Source organism: Sceloporus occidentalis, unplaced genomic scaffold, assembly GCF_023333645.1.
Source record: "Sceloporus occidentalis isolate IW3139 unplaced genomic scaffold, rSceOcc1.0.p SCAF_9, whole genome shotgun sequence".
NCBI classification, from domain to species: Eukaryota; Metazoa; Chordata; class Lepidosauria; order Squamata; family Phrynosomatidae; genus Sceloporus; species Sceloporus occidentalis.
The window spans coordinates 2,496,639-2,522,738 of NW_028316989.1; the positions used below are offsets into that span (position 1 = coordinate 2,496,639).

At 45.3% G+C, this 26,100-nt stretch overlaps 2 protein-coding genes across 2 annotated transcripts; one reads left to right on the forward strand and one right to left on the reverse strand.

Moving 5' to 3' along the window:
• Positions 1–823: 823 nt before the first annotated feature.
• Positions 824–13,202, reverse strand: POLM (DNA polymerase mu). Its single transcript, XM_089539053.1, has 12 exons — positions 12,865–13,202; positions 11,809–12,027; positions 10,439–10,625; positions 9,598–9,696; positions 8,213–8,383; positions 7,010–7,081; positions 6,400–6,520; positions 4,956–5,088; positions 4,149–4,251; positions 2,897–3,190; positions 1,686–1,769; positions 824–1,143 (listed from the first exon to the last, which is right to left on the reverse strand). Exons 2-12 carry the CDS (start codon positions 11,991–11,993, stop codon positions 1,057–1,059), a joined length of 1,536 nt encoding a protein of 511 aa, XP_089395179.1. The 5' UTR covers positions 11,994–12,027; positions 12,865–13,202; the 3' UTR covers positions 824–1,056.
• On the forward strand, positions 13,070–25,690 carry LOC149306725 (N-acetylglucosamine-6-sulfatase-like). The gene is made up of 13 exons (XM_089539052.1): positions 13,070–13,517; positions 15,053–15,112; positions 15,560–15,763; positions 15,928–15,993; positions 17,012–17,110; positions 18,164–18,328; positions 19,222–19,304; positions 19,671–19,789; positions 21,204–21,307; positions 21,822–21,923; positions 22,059–22,169; positions 23,558–23,665; positions 24,036–25,690. Exons 1-13 carry the CDS (start codon positions 13,260–13,262, stop codon positions 24,177–24,179), a joined length of 1,623 nt encoding a protein of 540 aa, XP_089395178.1. The 5' UTR covers positions 13,070–13,259; the 3' UTR covers positions 24,180–25,690.
• The last annotated feature ends 410 nt before the right edge of the window (positions 25,691–26,100 follow it).

Consider the following 26,100-nt stretch of genomic DNA (forward strand, 5'->3'; position numbering starts at 1 on the left):
TTTCCAGTTAGCTCAGAGGCATTGCATTGAAACATCCTTCATATAACCATCAACCAGGCTTCCTGTCCCTTCTGCCTTCCATAAAACCCTCTGCCTTGCTAGGAAAGGTGCTAAACTCTGGCTGACCCTGCAAGGAAACTTTCACAGCTAGGAAGAATGGGAAGTCAAAACATTCCTGTACTCTCCAAAGGCGCTGTAGTGGAAAACCCATCGCTTCCACCCCATTATGTTGAGCGTGCATGGCCATAAATAATCCATTGGAGAGTCGAGGAGCGGATTATGTCAAGAAGGCAGGGGTTTCGGGTCGTGGCGGGAGCCACCATGAAATATGCAAGGCCCCCCTCGAAGCTCATGCCCACCAAGAGTGCAGAACATTGATTGGATCTGACTGGGCAGAGTCCCCGGCGGAGAGGGAACCGGGTCCGACACACAAACTTTGGTCCCATGCACGAAAGCCACGCCACTTGGCTACAGAGTCACGCAACTGTACAACTCTGGAGCAAACTTCAGCGCAAGCAGGTGGGCTCAGCAGAGTGCGACGTTCGACAAAGCCAAGAGTTTTGACAAACTGTGTACATTTCCTCACTTCTTGCAGCAGTAGATGCAAAGGTTGCAGTGAACATCATACCCTCCAACTGTCCCAGTTTGGCAAGATCTTTTAAAATTTGGAGGAAAACCTGAAATCAGTTTACTATTTCATTGCTACAGAAGCTACTAGATGTCATAGGGCAGTGCTTTGGGAATGCTAACCTGCAACTTCACTACAAGGCAAAGAAAAATCCAGACAGAAAACAAAGAGCCAAGATGTGGAAAAAGTGCTTTTTTAAATTTCCATAAGCAATGTGGGTATCATTCAGGAACTGGTTACATTCTCCAATATCTGGAAAAAGATAACAGGGTCTCCATGTATTGACAGCAACAAGTGAGACCAAGAAATTCATAAAAAGATGAACGCAATCCATGTTCAGTGCAAGGAAGTAACCTGTGTGTGTCTTTTTCATATGAATGAGGTAGTGAGTTCAATGAAGACCAAGGAGGTTCTTCTCATTGCGAGGGTCAAGCATTTCTCTCTTCTGGAGGGATATACTCCAGACCTAAATGCTGGAAGATGTCTTCCTCTGAGGCCGCAGTCAAAAATGTTCTCTGAAAAAGATGCAAAAAACCAAAAATTCAGGAACACAAAAGCATCAGAGATTGAAGTTACTTTCCCCACATCTTGCCTTTCCCCCTTGAGACAGAAGAACTCTGCAAACCACACAAAATGGAAAGCGGTGCTGGAGAAGAGTTCTGCAGATTGCTAAAAAGACCAATAAATGGGTCCAAGAGCAAATCAAGCCTGGACTCTCCCTGGAAGCCAAGATGACTAAACTGAGGCTGTCGTATTTTGGACTTATCTTGAGAAGACGTGACTCCCTAGAAAAGACAATAATGCTTGGAAAGGTAGTAGGAGAAGAAGAAGACCACATCACAGATGGATGGTCTCAGTCAAGGAAGCCATGGCCCTGAGTCTGCAAAACCTGAGCTGGATTGTGGATGTGGTGGTCTCGCATTCATGGGGTCGCCATAAGTCAAAGTTGACTTGATGGCAATAAACAATGACAAAAACACAACTAACAATACTCCAGAGTCCTTCAGCTGTTGAGACCTGGTCTCCTTCTTGTCCTCCTCCAGCAAAGGCCATGTACCTTCTCTGTGTCATAGAGAGCATGACTGTTGAGGACCATCTTCTTCTCATGCTTGCAGAAGCGCCTGAGGTCTCTTTCAAAATTCTGGAAGGCAAGAAGAAAACAGAAGAGATGGGTTATAAGGCAGCCATTTTCAAATGGGTCTGTCATGAGAATCAAATTCAGCCAGTGAGTAAAAGGCTGCTGTGAACCTCAGAAGTAGACATGCATGGAGGAGTCAGCCTAAAGTATCACTGAAACATTCAGCACCTTCCGCTCCTTCTCTCTATAGCAAGGCCTGCCACAACTCTACACCAAGTTTTAGTGGACAATACAATCCCCTCCTCTTGCATGGAGGGAGCCAAGAAAGTGTTGTACACTTACACGCAGTGAGAGGGAAGAGAGACCACTGTTTCGTTTAACTGTGAGAGAAGGTAATGCAGATCACATTTGGGGACTACAGCTCCCAAATATCTTCCCAGGCCATGTTGGTTGGGAGGTTCTGGGAGTTATAGTCCCCTACAAGTAAATTTCCCAAAACATTGCTGGAAGTAATCATCCAAGTTCACTGCCCTTCTTCCAGAAATTGGCATGGTTAGGCGCATAAAACAGTTGCCAATTTTACCGTTTCATTGGCACCATGAAGTTCAGCTCCTTGCCTCTTTAAAATCTAAATCAATCCTTGTTCTCTTTGGTTTTAGGGGCATTCCCTATTTAGACTGTAACAGTAAAACAGGGAAGATAGAGAAACTTTAAAGGCATGGGACATTTATTCCATTTTGTAATAAGTAATACAGGTTGAGTCTCCCGTATCCAAAATGCTTGGCCCAGAAGTATTTTTGGATTTTGGAATATGTGCATTTACATAATGAGATATCTTGGAAGATGGGAACCCAAGCCTAAACATAACATTCATTTATGTTTTGTATACACCATATACACATAACCTGAAGGTAATTTTACACATAATACTTGTAATCATTTTGTGCATGAAACCAAGTTTGTGTACACTGAGCCATCAGGAAGCAAAGGTGTCACTATCACAGCCACCCATTTGGATTTTGGAGCATTTTGGATTCCAAAGGATACTCAAACATATGTAATACAGTCAACAACATTTGTAACACTGAACCTGTGGCCCATTTTAGGTTTAGGAAGATTTAAGTGTAAATATTCTAGAGCTTATATCAAACCCAGAAGCTGACCCCAAACAAGACATCAGCTGAACTCACCCTTGAGCCAGTCCAGCCAAGCAAAGCGTATGGAAACTGACTGAAGGGGGTCACAACCAAGTCCACCCTCACAGCTTTCCAGGAACTAGACATTCCAGAAACCGGGGCTGAATTACCAGACCCCTGGGCTTCAGAAGCAGCTTTGGGGATGCCTCCAGGAAGAGAGCCAAGGCAGAAGATGGAGAAACATCGCTCAAAATGGTCCATGGTACTTGCGCTACTGGTAATCTCCTGGTCTTCGTCTTCGAAGGACTGGAAAGAGTTTCTGTGGATGCTGTGATAGAGCAAGGAACCCTAGGAAGAAAGCGGAGGCACAGGATAAACTACAGCAGAGTGTTCATGCAGGAAAGATATGACACGCATTGCAGCTGACAAAATACTCTTGAGATACATCTTTTGTGTGATTTCCCTGCTTCTGCATTCAGAGGAAAATCAATCAAATCTTTAGCAGATACACAGGCAGAGATGTGACAAGGAGCCTCCTCCAAAGGTAGGTCATGCTGTTATGTCCCCCCAGAGCAGCAGCAGAGTCAAAATAGAAAACACAGCAGAATGGCCTGTGCTTTCCACACTTCAGTGTAACTGATGGGAAACAGAGAATTCTGGAGCAGTGGGTCAATGCAGAGATGCACCAGGAACCTCATCTGCAGGAATGCACTTCAGGATCAATTACTTTCTCATAGCTTGGATATTAGTGGTACAAGACTTTAGAGCACCTCCAGAAGACTAACTACACTCCCATCATCCCCACCCAGAAGCAACAACAGGTATGTTAACTGGGGATGATGGGAGATATAGTCTAGTCCGCTTGAAGGGTGCTGGTAAGGAAAAGGGGGCAGGGGTGGGCACATGCTGGAGGGTCTTTTTTTGGCACCTTTAATCCCTGCATATCCATGCCACAGCAGGCAACATTTTTTAGAAGTGGAGGTTCAGGTCAATTCTAGAGTGGGTTTTTTTCTGGAGTTTTGGGGTGCTCATCCCAAACAGCGCCAAAGTGCAAAACAATGTGCCCTAATGCTTTTTTGAACTGAACTTTTGAACTTTTAAACAGGATTTTGGGGGATCTTCTGGAATGCCCAAGGGCCTCACAAGGATCACATGTGGCCCATGGACTGTACAAATCCCACTTCTGCTCCAGAGATTGTCCAAAGCATTTTGCACACAGTTTTCCCAGCAAGCGTTACTGCCTCCAGCATCATCTCTGAACATCCTTCTTCCCAATCTTCTCACCTGAACCCAGATCTCCTCTCACCTGCTGATCCAGCCACCCAACGACTTTGCTTAGCAGCCCAACCTCCTGGCCTTCCATGGGGTGCGTCATGAGCAAGTCCACATCGTGGCCGCTTTGCTTTCCTCTGTTGGTGAAGGGAAGAATTGTGGCCACTGAGTTGGGTTTGCCAGTTTGGGATCATCCCAGGCCCTGAGGTTTCCAGGCCAAAACCTGAGACCCCCGGTGATGCCATTCAGCATCACATAATTATATATTTTATAACATTATATAATCATAGTAGCCACAGACTATGCCATTCAAACATAGACACAGAACTTATTTTCAGCATTAGAAACGGACAGAAATCTTAGCTAAAGTGGCCGTTTCCAGATCAGTTTGGCACTAGAGGCAGAAATAACATGGAAAGAACAGGTTCTTACATCACAAAAAATGAAGAGCAGTTCAACATATTGCAGCAAACTTTTTAAACATAAATAGTATGTTGGGTTGGGTTATTTGCCTTCAAGTCGTTTTTCTGACCTTGGATCCCAACTTGGGAGAAAGCCGGGATAAAAACAATTAAAATAGCCTACTTGCTTCTAGGCAGATGGTGGGTGCAGAGCAGCATGGAGGGTGAGCCCTGGTGCCACAACAACTGGGAAGGATGGAGGAAGCTAAGTAAGTAAATATATAGACTTTTTGGAGAATCTTTGCAAGTTGCAGCAAGGAATCAGGAGCTGAAATCCAAGCGCATGTAAAGGACCAATGGCTGAGAAGCACTGTAGTGGTGTGTTCTGGGACATGTCCCTAACACATCAGACACAAGTCCATCTTTCAAGAAGAACCTACCTTCTAAAGCCACCGGTCAGAGTCACAGAGGCATCAGGTAAGCATCGCTTGACCGCTTCTCGCACCGCTTGGGCAATGGCCTCTGCTTCAGAGCGCTTCACCGGGGTGTTGAGGTCTTCATAATGAAGGAGTCCTGCCAGGAAAATAGACCCATGACAAGTATACCCTCGTCCCTCTACATTCCCTGGGGTTAGGGGCACAGGACCCTGTGAATGTGGGGAAAAGACAAATAACAAAAGCACTCCTAGCTAGACAGAGGATGCGAAGGATAAGGCACAAAAAGACTTTATAAAAAGGAGTGTAATGGTCAGAAGCTTTGTACTGTGAGTGGCAGGAGTAAAAATACAGGGAGGAGGAAAGAATTTGACCTTCCAATGCCGATGCTAGTAAACACTCCCAGGATGCATCTGCACTGTAGAAATAATCCATTTTAGAACCACTTTAACTGCAGCGCCAAAGTGTAAAACCCCCACTTTAGAGGAACTTTGAAGGCATAAGACATTTATTCAGTTCTGTGATTCTGGGAACTGTAGTTTTGTGAGATATTTGGCTTTCTCTGTCTGAGACCTCTAGGGCCAGAACAAACTACAATTCCCAGAATTCCATAGCATTGAGCCACGGTAGTTAAAGGAGTGTCAAACTGGATTATTTTTGCAGTGCAGAGGCGACCTCTGGTGCCACAGCAAACTACAAATCCCACCCAAATCTCTGCCGGGGCTGCAGAAGAGAGCAAGCCAAGAGGCAGGACTGACCTCTTGGCTCAGCTGACAGATCAAGCCATTTCGGTCCCTCCTCTCTTTGAGCTGTTTCTATTTTAGGTGGTCCTGCTAAGAAGACTAACAAAGTCCAGCTGCATTACAGCATTACGGCCGCGTCTTAAATCAGGTCATTCCATGAACCGTTCCTCATTCAAGTTCTAGTGCTCAGGGTTCCTTGTTTTCCTTTCCCCTCCAGGCCTTTCTTCATTTGATGCCATGGCTTTTTGGAACAAGAGTGGTCAAGCTCCAAAGGCCAGCTCCTTCCCCACCAGCTGCACCATTCCTTCCCAAATTATGGCTGGAATTCCACTTCCAGATTCATTTAAAAACACTTTTTGGAGGAGAAACAAGGTGCCAGGCAGTGTACCCTTTTTGAAACAGGCATCTGATAAGGGTTGTGCGGCTGAGCTGCTGTCAGCAAAAGGTACAATGGACCTTTGGTATCTGCTTGGGTTTGGTTCCAGGACCCTCTGTGGATATCAAAATCTGTGGATGCTCGAGTCCCATTATATACAGTGGCATAGTAAAATGGTGCCCCTTATAAAAAAATAGCAAAATCAGGGTTTGCCCTTTGGAATGGATCTATTTCTGGAATATTTTCAAGCTTCTGATGGGGGTTTCCCATCTACCTTCCAACCATTTGCAGTCCATGCACCGCCTATTGCTATTGTTTGCAGATTACTAACCGGCTTGCTGCTCCTTGCTCAGCTTAGTGTGATGCACTTGCAGGTCAGCCAGCGTTCTCAGCCCTTCTTGATACCACCGGCTGGCTGTCTTTACTCCGACACCAAAGATCTTTGTGAAAAGCTGGGGGAGAAAAAGGTCATGCCTTACAACATTACCATTATCTCCTAGAGCTAATAGGCCTGTTCCTGCGAATAGATTGTTCTCTCCAGTTTTAATAGCCTAGATCCACAAAGAGTGTGACTGTTCCCATCATATTATGCTCCAAATGCCTGGTTCTAACTATGGAGTTTATCACATGGGATGAATCCCATGCAGAAACTAAACTTAAACTGAGTCAGATGATGTTCAGGGTTAACCCGAACAGAAATGGAAAACATTTGTGGGATGTTTTTCAGCAACGTTTGCGCAAAAATAACCCAAATGCAAAGTCATCAAAACCAGCTCCTTTTGACTTCTGCTAAATCCCAAAAGTACAAAGGTGCTTTCTGTTCGGACAAACAACACCCGGATTTTAACATTTTGTTTCTGCACGGGATTTTCCCAATTCACCCTCCATGTGATAAACTCCTAAGATTCTCCATGTTGCCCATCCCAGATTTGCCATTTTACCTTCATAGTTTGGTATCTCTCAGACTGTCGGACTCTCTCCACTTCTGCAGACACACCATCCTCTAGTACTTCCTGAAAGACAAAGTCAATCAATCAATCAATTGATCCACTGATCAATCAGGACTGACACACTTCCTGACAGGGCTCCCCAACCTTTTTGCATTAGTGTCCCAAAGGTTTCTTAAACAGCTGTGCAGAAAAAGAAGTTCTGAAATCCATGCAGCATCCACCAAAATTGCTCTCTTCCACACAGTGAGTATGTTATCATGTGAATACAGCAGCCAGGGAAGGGTATAGAACAATGGGTGGTCCACCCTCCGCTTCCCAGGGATTTTGGCAACAAAGATATAGGAATATGCAGTTACAATATTTGGGGCTGCCATTGGAAACACTTCTGAAAATGCAGCCGGTCCAAAACGCTGCAGCCAAGCTACTGACTAGGGTTGGATGGAGGAAGCATAGCTCCCTTGTTGAAACATCAACACTGGCTCAACCAGTTTGTTTCCAGGCCCAATTCTTAACAGACTTCTCTTATCAGAAGTTGCACTATCTGGTATTGTCTCCTTTCTGGAAAGCAGAGTCATGTTTGTTAAATCTGCTGGGCACTGCTTTGCAAAACAGAACAGTATGACCTTGCGATCTTCCAGCTGTCTGTTTGTTTTGGGAATAGAAAAGGATAAGGGTCACTAGGCAACATGGTCAAAGGGGCTCCTCTTGGAGTCCACTTAGTCACAACCATTCAAGCAGACGCTGACTTGACAAATACACTGGGTGCAACTACATGACAAGGGACAGTCTGACTGGCATTCCCTGTTCCTGCTCTGGACTCTTAAAGGATGTCACATTGAAAAGAGGTCTACTTTCAGACCAAATGCATCTGAGGAAGTAGACTTAAGTCTATGAAAGCTCAGCCTGCCAACTTCTTTCTTCAGTTAGTCTCCAAAGTGCTACAAGATCTCTCCATAAGAGGGGCAGAGGTTGAGATGGCTGAGCATGGATAAGATGACAACCCAGGGATTACGTTATTTCAGGGTGGGCAAAAGCATGCCATCCCCCTCACTCCCAGACCACTCTTTCTCCAGCAAAATAAAAGACGTGTTTGTGAATTTTGCCTGCCCTAGAAACCTCCAGGAGCAGCCATTCACATTTTAAAGGTTGCAGTGCATGCCGTCCCCAGACGCACCACAATTATGCATTCATTACCTGGATGACTCTCCGTGAATGCCCTCCTATGCAAGGAAGAGAGTTCAGCTCCTGGATTTTTCTGACCTTCCAGGGCAAGGACTTGAGCACAGAGGCAGCCCGGGAGAAAGCCAGGCTGCGTCCATCGCTGCCACAGAAATGGGCCTCTTCTGCGAGAGTTTCCAAAGCTTCCTGAAAGAAGAAAATAGAGAAATATAAATCCTACCAAAACTAGGGTTAAACAACTGAGATGGGAACCATACCACCTCAAAGTCAGGAGTATCATGGCTTAGATTAGAAACCATGTTCAACACTAGGTCTGGGACCTAAGATGTACCTAATGGAATAATACTTTTTTAAAAGAGTGCTTTAAACCCACTGGGTTACTTTGGGCAAGTCACATACTCTCAGCCTCAGTCTGTTTTTCGAAACACAGCAGAGGCCAGAAGGAAGAGTGGCAAGTTTTATTATTTCCAACAAAGAATAGATCAAGACCCCCTAATGTCACAAAGAAGAAGAGGCAGAGAAATGGCCTATATAGTGGAAACCAAAGTGCCATTGCACTGGGCTAGATTTGGTGGACTAAATATAATTTTGTTCCACCTGAAAGAACAGCAAAAATAGCTGTCAGTGTTCTGTTTGCAAGCCCTATGCAGGAAACGAGAATTGCACTTGCACCTTCGCAGCCTCCATGTGTAGCGCATGTAAACACACACGCAAAACCTCTCAATAGCCTTGAGGAAAGCCAGAGGCTCTTTGGATGCGCTACGATCAAGGTGAGCATCCCTCCTTTCACTTCCAGGGCTCAAAGCTCACTCTCTTAACTGTCACACAGAAGGGACGATGAATCCCTCTACTTTCCTATGAGACCAGATTTGCAGTCCATTCACAATGCATGGGCCCCTCAGTCTGGATCAACCCTCCATCTGCTCCTGTGAGCAGTGCTGACACCTATTTTTAACAGCATGAATTTTCATGCCACGAATGGAATAAGTACATACCCTGTCTGAAAGTCCTTCCCACAATCGCATGGGAAGGATGGGAATATGACACGAACATGACAGGACAGGGATAAGATGTCCCTCATCTGATAATCCCCTTAGTCTACAAAATCTTATCCTACAAACTCTATGGCACAGTTAGTCTTCATGGTGCTACAAGATCCCTTTGCCTTCTGGAAGATAGTAAAGGGTGATCATTTTGGTGAGGTACCATTTGGATTCTCTGCACCCAAGTATCTTGGGCCCAGTGAAGGCCAGAGCTTAGAACATGTACTTTTTGGACCACAGCACCAAGAGTCTTCCAGCCAGCATTGCCAAGCCTCTAGTGTCCGGTTTTCTGCCCCGCTTACACTGCTGCCAAGCTCAATCTCCTTCAATTTCCAAACCAGAGGTTAGCCAAATTACCGTAAGGATCTGATTCTTCTGCTCTAGTGGAGTCCGGCGCTGGCAGGCATAGGCCACCACCTGGCATTTGGGCTCCGGCTTCTCCGCTTGGGCAGTCACCTGAGAAAAACAGAGAAGATGAAAGGTTGTCAAAATCTATAGGCAGCCCTGTGTCAGAAGCTCAGGAGTCAAAAACATTAGTTCTAATAACCTTCCATTCAGCTTTTAGGTACACTCTAGGTCCCAACATTTCAAGAAGAGATATAAAAAGATCTTGGAACTAAGACACTAGTTGCAATTAATAGTTCTAAATACTTTCCATTCAGCTTTTAGATACAGTCTAGGTCCCAACATTTCAAGAAGAGATATAAGGAGATCTTGGAACTAAGAGTCTGTACAGAAAGGCCAAAATAAAGCTGCTTCGGGTCACTTTGGAGGTATGCTGCTTAAATTATGCATGTGTCCTAAGAGTCCAAAAGCCACACCAAAGCCATGCTCCACTCCTAAGGACTGGAGCACAGCTTTGGAACAGCTTTTGGCCTCTTAAGATGCGTGTGTCACTTAAACAGCATAGCCCCAAAGTGACCCAAAGCAGCTTTATTTTGGCCTGTCTGTATGGGCCCTATGACACTATTTATATTTGGCCTCCTTCCTGGTATAGGGACTCAAGGTGACATAATATCCCATAAGCACCTGTTACCACTCCCTGGAAGAAAACAGATGCTACAAGAATAATACATTAAATCATTAACCATCTGCTGTCCTTTCTAGACATCCATTTCTGCTGCTTGAGGTGGTTTCCTCACCCAACCCAATGGTAGGGCCAGGTCTGCTTCAAGCACCAGCAAGACTCTTTTCTTACCATTAGGTGATGCCTGGGTTCAATCTCCACCGGCCGGCCGGCGCTCATGCTCTCCGTGAACCAGCTGAGATCTAGGAGGGCCAGGCCGTTCCCCGAAGCGTCCACACAACGGTTCCCCTTCCGCTTCAACCACTCGACAACCTCATTGCCCGAGTTACCCTCCGACACGACGTGGGTCACTCTCTCGCTGGGAGGCATCATCATACAGGGTAAATGGGGTGAGCGAGAACAAGAGAAAGGCCTGTGATAACCACTCCTAACATAGCCCTGCTTTGCAATAGTCCTGCAATAATGCCTGGACATGTGGAAGGCAGCAGGAAAAAAGAATGACTATATTACAGACGGATTGGTTCAGTCAAGGAAGCCATAGATGGATCTGCAAGGCATGAGCGGGGCTGTTGATGGATTGAAGTCTTGGAGGTATCTCATTCATGTGTTGTGGTGATGTGCCTTCAAGCCGTGTCTAACTTACGGTGATCCTATCATAGGGTTTTCTTGGCAAGTTTCTTTGGAGAGGGGTTGCCATTGCCATCTTCTGAGCTCCCCAGAGTCATAGTCCAACACTTAAACCTCTACATCATTAGGGCCACCCTAAGCTGAAGCCAAGTTGTCGAAGGCAGGCATCCATAGTTTTTTGTGGGTGTTTCAGGCTATGTGTCCATGTTCTAGAAGAATTTATTCCTGATGTTTTGCTAGCGTCTGTGGCTGGCATCTTCAGAGAAACATCAGGAATAAACTCTTCTAGAACATGGCCACATAGCCCAAAAAACCCACAAAAAACTATGAAGCCAAGTTGATGGTAACTGACTGCACCAACAAACAATGCAGGTGTTGCGGAGAATCACATTTGCTCCCTTGTTCCCAAAATAAACCAATCTTTCATCTTTTCTCTCCATGAATTCAAAAAGAAAGGTCTTTTGGCTGCACAACTGCCCTGTCAAAGGTATCACAAACACACAGAGAGACAACATGCAGCATGCTTCAGTCCTCACTATCAATCACAGCATCACTTTCTGGAGTCAGAAGCTTGTGTTTACTATACAGGAGAAATGGACACAGTATTCCAGGTGAGGTCTGACCAAAACAGAATAAAACAGCACTATGACTTCCCGTGATCCAAACCAGTAGTTCCCAAACTTTGGTCCTCCAGATGTTCTGAACCTCCGTTCCCTCCAGAAGCCCCAGACAACTTGGCCAACAATCAGGAATTTTGGGAACTCAAGTCCAAAACATCTGGGGGACCAAAGTTTGGGAAACACTGATCTGGGCACTACATGTCTACTGATGAAGCCTCGAATTGCATTGGGTTTTTTAGCTGCCGCACAACATGGCTTGATGCCCACCAGAATTCAAGCTGGGCTTCTCCTTACCTGCTGGCATCCTCCACGCAGAAACCCTTGCAACGGGCCAAAGAAGTGAGGAACGTTTTACGGCTGACGCCCATCTTCTTCTCCACCAGACAGAGCACCACTTCAGGGAAGCGCACACAATATTGTGGGTCGGCTGGAAGGTTGCGTGGCTGCTGGCGCTTTTTCTTCACAGGAAGGTGGGCCATCGTGGCTTCATGGAAACAGCCTCTGCTTTCCCCCCTCCAAAATACAATTATTGCTATTATTATCAAGCTTATTTCTATCCCACTTTCCTCCCAAAACTGGGACCCAAAGCAGCTTACAGTCTAAAAACACAATACAGTGAGCCCTCCATATCCACAGATTTTTTTATCCAAGGATTCAAGCATCCACTGTTTGAAAATATTTTAAAAATATACGAATTCCAAGAAGCAAACCTTGATTTTGCCATTTTATTTAAAGGACACCATTTTGTCATTGTGTTTAATGGGACTTGAGCATCCATGGATTTTGGAACCAAACCCCCGCAGATACCAAGGGCCCACTGTGCCATTAAAAACCTACAAAACTGATACTTAAAATGGTATTAAACGATTACAATAAAATACCACAACTCCAGCATTGCAGAAGAGGGGACTAAGCATCCGCACTGCAGAGATAATCCAGTTTGACTTTTCTCTGCCTGAAAAGTGCCACAGCAAACTCCACTTGCCAGGATCCTGCAGCATGGAGCCATGGCAGCTAAAGCAGGGCCAAACCGGATTATTTCTGCGGTGCAGATGCATCCACCTGATTGGAGCAATAAAACCATGCAGGGGAAGAAGGGGGGAGGCTTTACTCACAAGTAAACCCAAAACTCAGAAGGGAACATGCGTGACTTTGTTCTCGGGTGCCTTTAAGTTAGGTCCAACTTGGGTTTCTTGTGTGCCTTCAGATCACTATCATAGGGATTTCTTGGCAAGATGGGCTCAGAGGAGCTTTGCCACGGCTTTCAGATGAAGCTGAGAGAGTGTGACTTACCCAGGCTTGGCTAGGCAGGACCTATTCCAAGAAGGCTGACCCTTGCTTTCCTCTTACCTTGAAAGAGCAGGAAGAGTAGAGCTCTGGACTGGACTTTAAAACCTGGGTGCAACAAGCTGCAAACACATGCTCCACTCTGCATTCAGACGTTACGCCTAACACGCAATCAGGCCCCGCCCCTTATGCAAAAGGCCCGCGTTCTAAGGGCGGGGCTTAAGGCCCCTCCTTTCCCCTTTCTGCCTTCTTGCTACAAAAACGGAAAGTGAAACTTTCTGCAACTTTTTGCAAAGCAACAAAAAGGGGGGAAGTGTTGCAACCGGAGGCGCCTGGCTGCATCCAAGTGCAATGGCTCCAGAGCTAAAGCCCGGCTTGGTTTAGCCTTTTTGAAAGCCTCCTCTTGGGCTGGAGGAAGGGGAGGGCCAAGGCCAGCAGGTGGGGTTTGCAGGCATCATATGACCCAGGGGAAAGTGGCACTTCCTGGACTCTTGCCTTGGCACCTTTCTTTGCAAAGCATCCCCAGAGCAGCTGGTGGCCAAGGAGAAGCAGGGCCAGAGGGGCAGCAGCCCTTGCTCTCCAGGGAGATGGGCAGCCGAGGGCTCCTGCTGCTGCTGCTGCTGCTGCTGGCCCTTGGGCTCGCAGAGGCCACCAAGGGCAGGGACAACATCCTCCTCTTCCTCGCCGATGACCAGGACCTCCAGCTCGGAGGGATGGTAAGCCAAGGAAGCCCAGGGAGCCTTGGCAACAGTTGGCTTTGAGCTTTTGCGTCACTTGCATACTGCTTTAATTGATCTTCTGCAACACTTGCATAGCGCTTTTAACTAGCTTTTGAAATGCTTGCATCCTGCTGTTATTTATCCTTTGGAACACTGGTATACCACTTTTATTGAGCTTTGAAACACTTGCACGTCACTTTTACCTTTTGAAACACTGGTATACCACTTTTATTTCTCCTTTAGAACACTTGTGTACTGCTTTTATTTAACTTTTGCAACACTTATGTCCCACTTTTATTTTATCTTTTGCAACACTTGCACATGTTTTTAATTAGCTCTTGAAATGCTTGCATATGACTTTTGTTTATCTCTTGAAACACTTGTATATCAACTTTTATTTAGCTTTTGCAACACATGCATACCACTTTTATGTGTTGAAACATGTATATACCATTTTTATTTATCTTTTAAAACACTTGTGTATCACTATTTATTTCTCTGTTGAAAGACTTGCATGCCGCTTTCATTTATCCTTTCTAACACTTGTATGTCGCTTTCATTGATCTTTTGAAACCTCTGAATACTGCTTTTCCAAGCAAATCTTTTTGGAGCACAGCTCTTTTCTAGTATGAAGAATGACTATATTACGTCTCTATAGAATATGCAAGGCTTTCCTCTTCAAAAACTCGGCCTCCATAGCCAGGGTTAATCTAGTTTGTTCCTTTGTAAAATTGCAATAGGCGGCCCATTTGCTAAGCAGCCATTTGGTCTTCAAATCAACAATTAACCCTATTTCCCAGAATGGAAATTAAAGTGATAGTTTGCTGGGAGGAAAAATGCCGTCTGCAAAGTGACCCTTGTTCTGTATATTGTAGTCAGAGGCAGAAATGACAAAGAAAGGGGTGGAAGTCATGGGACTTTCATGCTCCTCTGGATCATGTGTCAATGCTGTCATTGTGTGCCTTCAAGTCATTTCCAACTTATGACACCTCTAAGGCGGAACTATCAAGGGGTTTTCTCAGCAACATCAGTTTTGAGTTGGTTTGCCATTGCTTTCCAATGAGGCTGAGAGAGTGTAGTTTCCCAGAGACCATACTTGTTGGGTAAAGTGGGGATTCGAACTCGGGTCTCCCAGAGTCCTAGTCCGACACTCAAATCACTGCAATGTGCTGGCTCTCTTACAAGTCACTTACTCCTAATGCCTGAACACGTTTAAGGATTTTTAATGATTTTTGCACCGGATTTCCTCAGATGGAAGGCCACAAGCGACAAGGGCTTCACCCAGACCTTTCCTTCACTTCTGGGAATGGAGTCCACAAATGGCCTGTCATTCATTTGCTGGAGGGATCTGTATTCCCATAGTACAGAGCAGGGAATAGTCTATGTTTTTCAAACCACAGTTTCTTCACTCTGGCTCTAAGCAATGCTTCTGCAAATCCCTGCTGCGGTGGGCAGTGGAGCTATTGATATGTTTTGCCACTTGCTTTTCAAGGCTGCGGCCTGGTCTGACTGTTGGTTTCTTTTGATTTCAGACACCCTTAAAGAAGACACAGTCCCTGATTGGTCAGTTGGGCGCCTCTTTTGTCAATGCGGTACGTTTCCCCGATAACGCCACTCGGAATTGCTTTGCGGAGTTTGTTGTTCTGGAACAGACTTTGTCAACCACCAAAGCTACACTCATTTCCAAACTTTGGTCTTTTGGGTGTTTTGGACTTCTGCTCCCAGAATCCCTGACCATTGGCCAAGATGGCTGAGGCTTTTGGGAGATGAGGCCCCCAAACACCTGGAAGGCGAAGGTTTGGAAATCACTGTCCTAGATGTTGGTGGACTCTAGCTCCCATCATGCTTGGCCATTGGCCATGCTGGCAGGAATTGATGGGGTCTACCTCACACCTTTTAGCCTTTCCGTGTTAAAATGGTTCTCCAATTTGGACATGAGTGCATCTGCTTTTGGTTTAGGGAGGTGACTGGAACAGCCCCAAAGGATGGAAGAGGTATTAATTTGGGGACGAGAAATGTACTGACATCTTGGCTTTCAGTTTGCAGTCACTCCGTTGTGTTGCCCCAGTCGCAGCAGCATCTTGACCGGTTGCTATCCTCACAACCATCTTGTCAGGAACAACTCCTTGGAGGGCAACTGCAGCAGCCCAGTCTGGCAGAAGTTTCAGGAGCCCTATACCTTCCCAGTTTATTTGCAGAAGCAAGGCTACCAGACCTTCTACGCTGGCAAATACCTCAACCAGGTAAAGAGGGAAACCTGCAGCTACCTGGCTGCAATATTGCATAAATAAGTGATGCATGTGTGTCTTTCTGTTTCTCTCCTTCTCCCATGCCCTCAGTCACACCTTGCTTCTTAAAATCACACCATTACTTTCTGCATTTTAACTTGCATTCTCTCCTTTTGCAGTATGGAGACCCTAAAGCAGGAGGCGTTCAGCACATCCCCTTGGGCTGGACCTATTGGCTTGGCCTGGTGAGTAACAGATCTTAATCCTCTCTTCTAGGTTTATAGTGATAAGATTGAGTGAGGTCCATACTTAATGAAGAATCAGGGACTTAGAAGGGACTAGAGTTCCCCAGATCTTCCCATCAGGATGGCCGGTGAGGGATTCAGACAGTTGTGGTCCAAAAAGATATTTTCTCAAGCTCTGCTAGAAATGTTGGAAATTATCTCTTACTGGAAATTGTCTTATACAGTGGGCCCTCCACATTCGCTGGGTTTAGGGGCACATGAAAGTGACAACACTGCAAATAAACAACTATTATTTTTATTTCTACCTGAGAAAAGACCTCTCCAGGAATCTATAGGTCCTCCATTGCAACTCTGTAGCCAGCATCTGGCAGACACTGTCCACAGCATTGCACTTGGAGTACTTGCAAATGCCTGGAGAAGTGTTTTCTCTGGGAGATGCTGCAATGTGACTCTGTGGTCAATTTCTGGCAGAATTGCGCTGGAAGAGCGATTCGTAGACATAAGTAAAACCCAGGAAAGTCAAAGCTGCAAATGTGGAGGGCCAACTGTACTGTTTTTCAGCCTAGCTCAGTCTTATTTTATACTGGCTTAGACAATTTGTGCAGATAGATCAGTCTTTCCACTTACAGTGCATCTGGTTGCTGCGTTTATGACTTATGGCAACCCTAAGATGAACCTGTCTCAGGGTTTTCTGGGGCTGAGAGTGTGCGACTTACCCAGTGTCATTCATTGGAGTTTCCATGGCTGAGTGGGGATTTAAACCCTGGTTTCTGGAGTCATACTCCAACATTCAAACCACTATGTCACACCAGCTCTCAGGTATGGATCTACACTGCATAAATAATGCACTTTGACAGCACTTTGCCATGGCTCCATCCTACAGAATCCTGGCATTTGTCATTTAGTGTGGCATCAGCGCTCTTTGGCACAGTCTCCCATTGGGAGAAAAGCAGGCTAGAAATCGAATCAAGTAAAAAATAAATTAAACTTATAAGAGCCTTTGTGCATGTTGTGGTAGGTGGGGAATTCCAAATATTACAACTACACCCTTTCGGCCAACGGACGCGAGGAGAGGCACGGGGACTTATACGAAGAGGATTATCTCACGGACCTCATTGTAAGTCCTTCTATGCCATCTTTCTTTTAGGCTTTGAGATAGAATGGTACGGATAGACATGGAGTCCCACCATCAAAAGTAATGGTTATTTAAGGGGTTCTTGAGGCGTATTTTACTGTTACAAGGAAGAGAGTACCAAAAAGCATGTTGAAAGCAGAAAATATTAAGGAGACAAGCTCCATGTGCTCTGAGATGGTCAACTGTTTATTCCTTTTTAAAAAACATATTTTCCTTCTTCCTTACACCTTGTATCAATGGCCGTTGTTCCACAGAAAACCCTAACCAAGCTATTACGCAGCCTTGAATTTCGTTTTGCCGAAGGAGACCCTCGTTTTTATCAGTAGCGCAGTGATAACTCATTTATGAATCTGCCTTCATTCAATAACAAAAAGTTATCTTTCTCTTCCTGCTGCCAAAGTAGTACCTCTCTCAAAGCACTGTTCGTTTCAAGGCTGACTATCATCCTTGACTGCTTTTTAAAACGTCTGCAAGGTTGTTTGGCAGTTTGCGTAGTTGTAAATTTCCATTACAGCTATGTGTCTCCAATGCAAATACATGCTGAGTCTCCTTTATCCTTGGGACAAGAAGTGTTTTGGATTTTGGACTATTTGCATATATATGTATAATGAGAGACCTTGGAGATGGGACCCAAGTCTAAATATGAAATGCATTTGTTTCATATACACCTTATAAACATAGCCTGAAGGATACTTTGGGGCGAGATAAACCTCATTTAGATCCCCAGATTAAAAATGGAAAGCAGGGGTATAAAACCCAGGACTTTCATGTTTGTTTGTTTTTAAATCCATCTGTAGGTGGCCTTAATGTAACATATAGTGCTCATTCCTACCTCTTTCTGCATCTCTGTGTGTACTATATACAAGGGATTAGAAAAGAATGGTGCAAAACTGAATAAGAACAGCTTTCCTCCATTCTTTTTGAATCATCATACACACACATTCCCATAGCATTACTGTCTGGGTCACTCTGCATCATCTCCCCTTACCTGCCTCTTTCTCTGCCCACTCCACCTCCCATCATCCCCTGCTGCAGACCAACCGGAGCCTGACGTTCCTGCAGAAGCTTTCCCGCCCTCCCTTTCTCATGGTGCTAGCCCCTCCGGCCGCTCACTCCCCATGGACTGCCGCCCCCCACTACAAGTCGGCCTACAGCAACGTCAAAGCGCCTCGAAATGGGAGCTTCAATGTCCATGGGAAGGTAGGTACCTTCACAGTTCTGGATGTGGAATCGACTGTTCAACCGGATAGCCATGTGCCAACTTCTGGGCCGATGCCTTTGTCCTTTTCCAGGACCAATGCAAAGTCCTAGCATCTGAGGAAGTAGACTGAAGCCTATGAAAGCTTGTGCTGCCAATTTGTTTCTTTCAGTTAGTCTCAAAGGTGCTACAAGATCGCACTACATACTGATTCTACAGACTAACATGGCTATATCTTTGAAAGTCCTAGCTATAGCTGCAGCAAGAATTGGGAGTCTCCATCCAGTGGCTTCAGTGGTGCCCACAGAGATTCCCATCTAAAGTCTCCTTCATTAATTCTGCACCACTTCCAGACCCTACCTTTTCTCATGTCAGTAGAGAGTGCAATCCTCCTCTTACTTCCAACCACTTATTGCAGATTCCTCCTTGTGTATCTTGCAGATATCTTCCCTATATATTGCAGATACTTTCCCTTCCTTCTATAGGGAAATCAGGGACAGAGCAAAGTTGCCCATGAACACAGCCAGCATTCCCAGAAGCTAAATGAATCCTAAGGCCAGGGAACATGGAGTTGTGAAGTCCCCTTTGGGGTCTCTCCATCCAATGGTTTGGCTGGGGACCCAGGGATTTCAGGGGCATTGCCACAGTCCATAGCTTCACACAGTGGGGTCAGGGGAGAATCTGACACAGCCGCACGCCCACATCTTTTTTCTATTTGTACTTTATAAAAATAGTAGATCATAATGAAGTTTTTCAAAGGTAAGTGGGACAACAAGGTTGGTGAGTTAATATTGGGAAGGGCCTGCCAGACCTCCCTTCCCTTCAAAATCAATATGTGCCTCTGAGCTATTTGGGGTCTGTGGGTTGACCCTTCATGAAGGTCTTCCTTTTCTAGGACAAGCACTGGTTGATACGGCAAGCAAAGTCCCCTATGTCCAACACATCCATTGAGTTTCTGGACAATGTCTACAGACAACGGTAAAAAGGGGTCTGGAATGGAAATGATGAATTGTGGGGTCCCCACTTATATGATGTGTTTGGGACCAGAAAGTTAATAGCTAATTTGTTTTAACGCATAAACTGCTTTTGGTCCCATATTGGGAGAAAGATGAATTACCAGTATAAATGAAATAAGCAAGCAAGCCTGAGAAGAGTCAAGGGCAATCTCATCCAGGACTTTGCTCATACAATAGCCAGCTAGTTGCCAATGGGAATCCCACAGTTGGGCTGAACTCTATCCCAAATATGTATGTGGTGTGACCAACAATACAAACTTGTGTCACAGTTTTTAGGCATGTTTGTGGGGAGATCTGAGTTTTATTTGACCCCTTTCTCTGGTTCCAGGTGGCAGACCCTGTTGTCTGTGGATGACATGGTAGAGAAGGTGTTGCTTGAACTAAAGTCGCTTGGCCTGCTAGACAGCACATATGTCTTCTATACATCAGATCATGGGTACCACACCGGTGAGTCAAAGCCTACTGCCATTAAGAGACCTTATGTTAAGAAAAGAGGATGGAGGAATAACTCCTGTGTCTTTGTCCTAAGAGTATTGGAAGAACACACAAGGGATCATCAAGTCCAGAGCTGGGCAGAAATCAGGATCATTTTGCAGATCTCTGTGTGACTTGCAGTAGTAGATCAGTAAGGATTTCTTGATTCTGAGTTTATCAGGAGAGCCAATGTGATATAATGGTGTGTTCAGTTCAGTTCATCTTTATTATGGTCATGGACCAGCACAAATATAGTGGTCTGAGTGTTGGACTAGGGCTTTGAGAGGTCAGGGTTCAAATCCCACTCAGCTGTTTACTCAGTAATCTTGAGTAAGTCACACTCTTAGCCTTAGAGGAAGGCAAGAGCAAACCTCCTCTGAACAAATCTTGCCAAGAAAGCCCTGCTATGGGTTGGCCTTAGGGTCACCATAAACTGGGAATGACTTGAAGGCACTCAGCAATGATTTAATAGGAACAGCAGAAGGAAATACATTTTCCCTAGGGCACTATATTACTTTATATTGCAGTTCTTAAGGGTCTAACCCATTCAGGTCCCAGCCAAACCAGATTCTGTGCTTACCAAAATGAAGCAAAGTCACATGCAAGTAGCAGGATAATGTGCAGTTGATTTGTGATACACAGTGGTTATGTTGATGCAAAATTAAAATGACAAATGGAAAGAAAGCTTACACATGTGCCTCTGGAGTTAGAATTTAGGGACATAGCTGTGTTGATGGTGTATCTGAGAAAGGAGACAAAGTTTATGAAAGCTTATGCAACAACCTTTTATGCACAGTTAGTTTTGAAGATGCTATAAGATCCCTTTGCATGTACCTCTGCTGATGCAGACCAAAATTCATCGATTTCTCTAGACTGGTGGCATGCTTCTCCTTCCCTAAGATGTGACCTAAGAAATGCCTTTCCACTGGAATATTGCAAAGTCTCTTCCCATTTCTAGAAATGGCAAGAAAATGGGAAGTGAATTGCCCTCCTTGCAAATCAAGGCTTCAATGTTCCCATTTGGAGTGTGGGGCACTGAGCTCAGATTTTTCCCATGGGAGAACAGGACGAAACATCCTTTGCGCAAAAGGGTGTGTGATAAACTGATTTAGCCAAGCAGCCATAAAGTGTTTCTTTCAAAATAATTGCTTAGCACTAGTTAATCTGTGTGAGAAGCCGGCACACTTTCTAAGCTACAATTATCCACTGTGCTAAGTTATAGTAAAGTGTACTGATTCATGTTCTCCAAGGATGCTGTGTTGGTTACTGTGACAACTCATTCCTCACTTTCCATGTTGTTCCACTCCCAAGCTTTGTACAGATGGTAGTTATTAAAAGCTAAATATCAACAGCAGACACCACCTTTTCTTTTTTTGAACTCTGCCAGGTCAGTTTTCTCTGCCCATCGACAAGCGGCAGCTTTATGAGTTCGACATCCGGGTGCCTTTGCTGGTGAGAGGCCCTGGCATCAAAGCAAACCAGACACATCTGGTCAGTGAACTTTTCTCTTCCTTCCATGCTCCCCTGTGTATTGGGGGATGTAAAGAATATTTGCATTTGTTCACATTGAGACTGACACAAGGTTTTTCATCCTTTGGCAAGAGGCAAAACACTAGTGTGTGTGTGTGTGTGTGTGTGTGTTGGGGTTTGATGGGTTTTGCAAAATCAAAGCAATAAAAAGTAGTTTGCACAAAACATTAGTGGCCACCTGGACATTGATACTTATAGCCAAGGAACTCTCTCCAAACCCAAGGATTGTAAGTAGCATGTCAGAGAGCAGACTGGTATGTTTGAATTCTTCTCTCTGTCACACCAGAGAGATTTTGATGTTTGTTTAATAGATTTATCCATTTTAGTAGTGCTTCCCATGTCTAACAGTGTCTCAAGTCAGTGATGTTTTGAGGAAGGCAGCCTGAGGTTTTGTCTTATGATGGGGAAGCCATAGCACTGAACTAGATAATCCGGACAACCCCCATTAACTCTTTCTTCTACTCTCTCCCTTTAGGAACCTATTCTCAATATTGACCTGGGACCCACCTTCCTGGACATTGCTGGGGTTAACGTATCTCTTACTCCCATGGATGGACAGTCATTCTTGCCCCTCCTGGTAATAACAACTGGGATGATGGAAGGATGTGGAGCAACGTTTGCCACCAAACAACTCCAAGCCAGCAAGTTTGGAGAGCATGGCAGACGGATGTGGGTACAGGATTCCTCTTGAAATGTGTTTTCTTTGCTTTAGGTGAACAAGACGCACAGCAGTGGCTGGCGGTCAGATTTCCTGGTGCAATACACAGGAGAAGGGTGCAGTGGCAAAGACCCACATTGTCCTGCCTTGGGACCTGGAGTGTCAGTAAGTGCTTTCATGGGGCATCTCTGACCAGAGCTGAGTGCATCCTCTGCGCTTCTAACAAATATTCAGGTTCTTCAACAAACAGAGGGATTCAGTGGCTTAATGATTAAGACGCCACTTCTGATGATCGGAAGATTGGAAGGTTGGCAGTTTGAGGCCCAGGTGGCACATGATGGGGGTGAGCTCCTGTCACTAGTACCAGCTTCTGCCAACCTAGCAGTTCAAAAGCATGCAAATGCAAGTAGATAGGTACTGCAATTTAAGAGGTAAGATGATGGCAGCTTTTCAAATGATAGCATCCTGGCCTCCCAGTTCCCCATACGCATCCAAGATTTCATGGAGGAACACTAAGATAATAATGTCATAAATAAATACTGCCCCAGCTTGGCTTCTGAACAGAGGCTGCTTTCTGTAGCAGAAACACACAGCCATCCTCTTCTGTTGTCAGAAATGTAGTACTGCAGATAGGCATTATGCATAAGTTGTGGCCACCTCTCTTCCTGTCCGTCTCCGCGGGGGAATTTTGCTCTGAGACTTGTTGGGCCCAGTATTTGCCTATGCAAAGAGGATGTGCTTTCAGCCCTTCTTGTTATTTTCCTTTTCATAAAGGCCCATTCAGGCTCAAAATAGCTTCCTGCAAAGTGGAGGGAAGCTATGTATTTGGGCCTCCTTCGTGCTCTCACTCTCCTTCCTCATTGATCCAGATGGTCTCCCAGCCTCAGGTGCCATGTTCATAATGGCCAGTGTGCGTTTTAGAAATGCTATCTTTTCCCCTGAAAGGAGGGATGGTGTGAAATCTACCCTCTTAATCAGACACACTTTCAAGGGTTTGGTAGGGAAGAAAGTGGAGTTTGTGTTTTCTGGGGTCTTCCTATTTTCCCAGTGGCTTCCACTTTCTTGAGCATTATCATCTTTTCCAAAGAGTCATGTCATCTCATGATGTGTCCAAAGTACCATAGCCTCAATTTAGTCCTTTTGGCTTCTAAGGACAGGGGCTTTTTGGACCTAATCTTTTTTATTTTTGCAAAACTTGGATACTTCTGTGTGTCCTCTTGTTTCTCAGTGGCCACACTTTTGCTCCATTTTGTTGTTGGCACTTACTAGTGACATTCACTACTAAAGGGATCGATGCATGTAGTCTTGGGTTGATAATACAGTGTGCCCTCGTTCCGGACCCCCAGCCCACATAAGGCAAATCCTGTGTGTGCTCAAGCCCCATTCATTTGAATGGGGTGTGCCCCCGTGGTGCACGTCCCATTCACCTTATTAGGGCTTGCCATCCGTGTGACCTCAAATCTGCGTATGGTGAGCTCGCGTATCGTGCATGCACACTGTACATGTGTATAAATTTCTCTCTTCTACTCCACCTCTTTTTTATTTTTTGTCAGCAATGCTTCCCTGACTGTGTTTGTGAGGATGCCTTCAATAATACCTATGCCTGCGTGCGCACATTGAACCCCATAAATTTACAGTACTGTGAATTTGCTGATGCCCAGGTAAGTTTGGACCCATTCTGCTCTGCCTGTGAGGCACCTCAGAATGTGGTAGTTTTTTCTTAATGTTGGACAGTGCACCCTTTGTAAGATAAATTGCTACTCCTTGAGGCTTCTACAAGAAGCAATTCACCTTTTTAGGAGGTGGTGGTTGAGGAAAAGGGGGCAATCCAGGGAGGCTGGAGCCTTCAGCCCCAGGGCATCATTTTGCCCATCCTGCCCTAAACTATGGGATATTAGTATGTGCATAAGTTGGCACTGAGTTTGCAGACAATTTGGTCTTCTACTCTTTAGGGTGGACTCCTGTTCTTCCCCATGTAGGAGGAAGATTCTTCCTCTCTCCCCTTCCCACATCACCTCTTTTCTGTTTCAGGATTTCGTAGAAGTCTACAATCTGACTTCAGATCCACACCAGCTTCTTAATGTGGCCAAAACTGTAGACCCTTCGCTGTTGGAGCAGATGAACCAGAGGCTGATCAAGTTCCAGGCTTGTTCAGGCGCCAGCTGCCGATCCTAGGGACCCCAGAGGCATCTCTTTCTCGCTGACTGTGCCAAGGAACCCCAAAGAGTCTGGTCTGGATCTTACCACGACCGCAGCCTCACCTCCTCCTTTCTCCACTCTTGGGCTGATTTTCATGTCCTGGATCCCACAACTTTAATGCCCTGGTTGCCAGCTACTTTTGATGGGAGGGATAAGGTGACGAAAGAGTGAGAAGAAGGATTAGATGGGATGCCAAGTTTCTAGAGCAATGATTCCCAGATATGGGACCCCAGATGTTGTTGGATTTCAGGTCCCAGCAGCCAATGATCAGGGATTGTACAGTTTGTAATCCAACAGGATCTGGGGATTCAGACTGGGAACCATTGCACTATACACTTTTGCCATGAAAAATCCTAGATATCAAGTTCCACTGACTTGTATTTTGGGGCTCATGTATACCTCTCATTTGCCTCTCATGGGGGCTGGCCATTAGCAGGTCAAATTTCACTTCTTAGGGTGGGGCAGGTCTGGCCCAAAAGGCACCAGTTGCTGACCTCCTACTCCAAGACAGAATATAAACCGGGATCTACTCCTGAGTCTCTGAAGGAATTGCAAGGACCTCTGAAGCCCATTCTTTGAACAGTAGCAACAACAATATGGACTGAGGTCTTTGTATGGATGGACTCACTGAGGTCAGCTAAGTCCTGCTCCTGGAAACAAATTCCTGGGCTCCACCTTTGATTTGAAGTGTGCGTCTTTCGTACCATTCTCCAACGGATGAATTCAGGGATCAAGTAAAACAACAACACACAAACGCACATGAAAAACTTGGATCTTATACCTTTCAAGTCAGCAGAGATGCAAGATGCCAGTCTGCCTAAGCCAGGAGGGCATGTGCTCCATCTTACCCAATATCTCACCTTGAATAGTCCTCAGAGCAAGACATTTCTAGTGATCTCCTGGTGGGATGCATTCACCACAGAGGTAGGGCTGAGTTGGCAGCGTTTTGGGGCACATTTGATGTGGTGCCTGACTCCAGTAGGAATTCATCCCAACTCATGGGAAGGCCAGTCCTACTTGAAGTATGCCAACCTTGCTCTGAATGGTGTGCCATGGCCAGATGGGCAAGATTACCTCTCTTTCCTTCTCTGGCCCTACCCTGGATGTGGAAAGGGATTCATTTCCCCATTATTCACTAACCTGTGCACAATAACTTTGTCATAGCCTCCTTTTTCTCTTGCTGAAACCATTGCACAAATGTCGTGTCTTGTAACTCCACTGTCCACTTAGAAGGTTTGCTTCCGTTAGCCCAGGGATTCCCAAACTTCAGTCCTGCAGGCACTTTGGACTTCAATTCCCAGAAGGTCCCAGCCAACTTGGCCAATAAAGTCTGAGAGCTATAGACCAAAAAATCTGGAGGAACAAAGTTTGGGAACCACAGAATTGGACCATAGTGGCTCTGGCAGCTGCTGTGTTGCCCTGACTGTGCATCTCTCTCCTTTGGTACTGTGAAAAGAAATGGAATAAAGGACTTGTTTGTTAGGAAAGGTGCTCTCGTTTTTGCATTTGCTCTGCTGGCCTTTGCTCTGCATATGCAGAAAGTCAGAAGCCAGGGAATTGCTCCTTCTCTCTTATGCTGGTTGAGAAGACCTACCATCCCAGTTTCAAGGCCTCGTTGCAATTCTGAGAAGTGAATAAGTCCGCAAGCATTGCTTGTGGAAGCGGCAACATTTCACCAGGGCCAAAGTCCCTTTATCGTTTTGGGGTGTTATCAACCTCAGCAGCTGTTACAATGATCTCTATACCTTCACACCAATTTGCATTGTAAGCAACCAACATTAAGGAAGGCAATGAAAGGGCCCAGAAGTAAAGGTCAAAGAATATGAATTATACGTAGGTAAGTGACAACTTGCAAATTTCATTAAGTGACAGAATCCCAAAGCCTAGGGTCCAACAA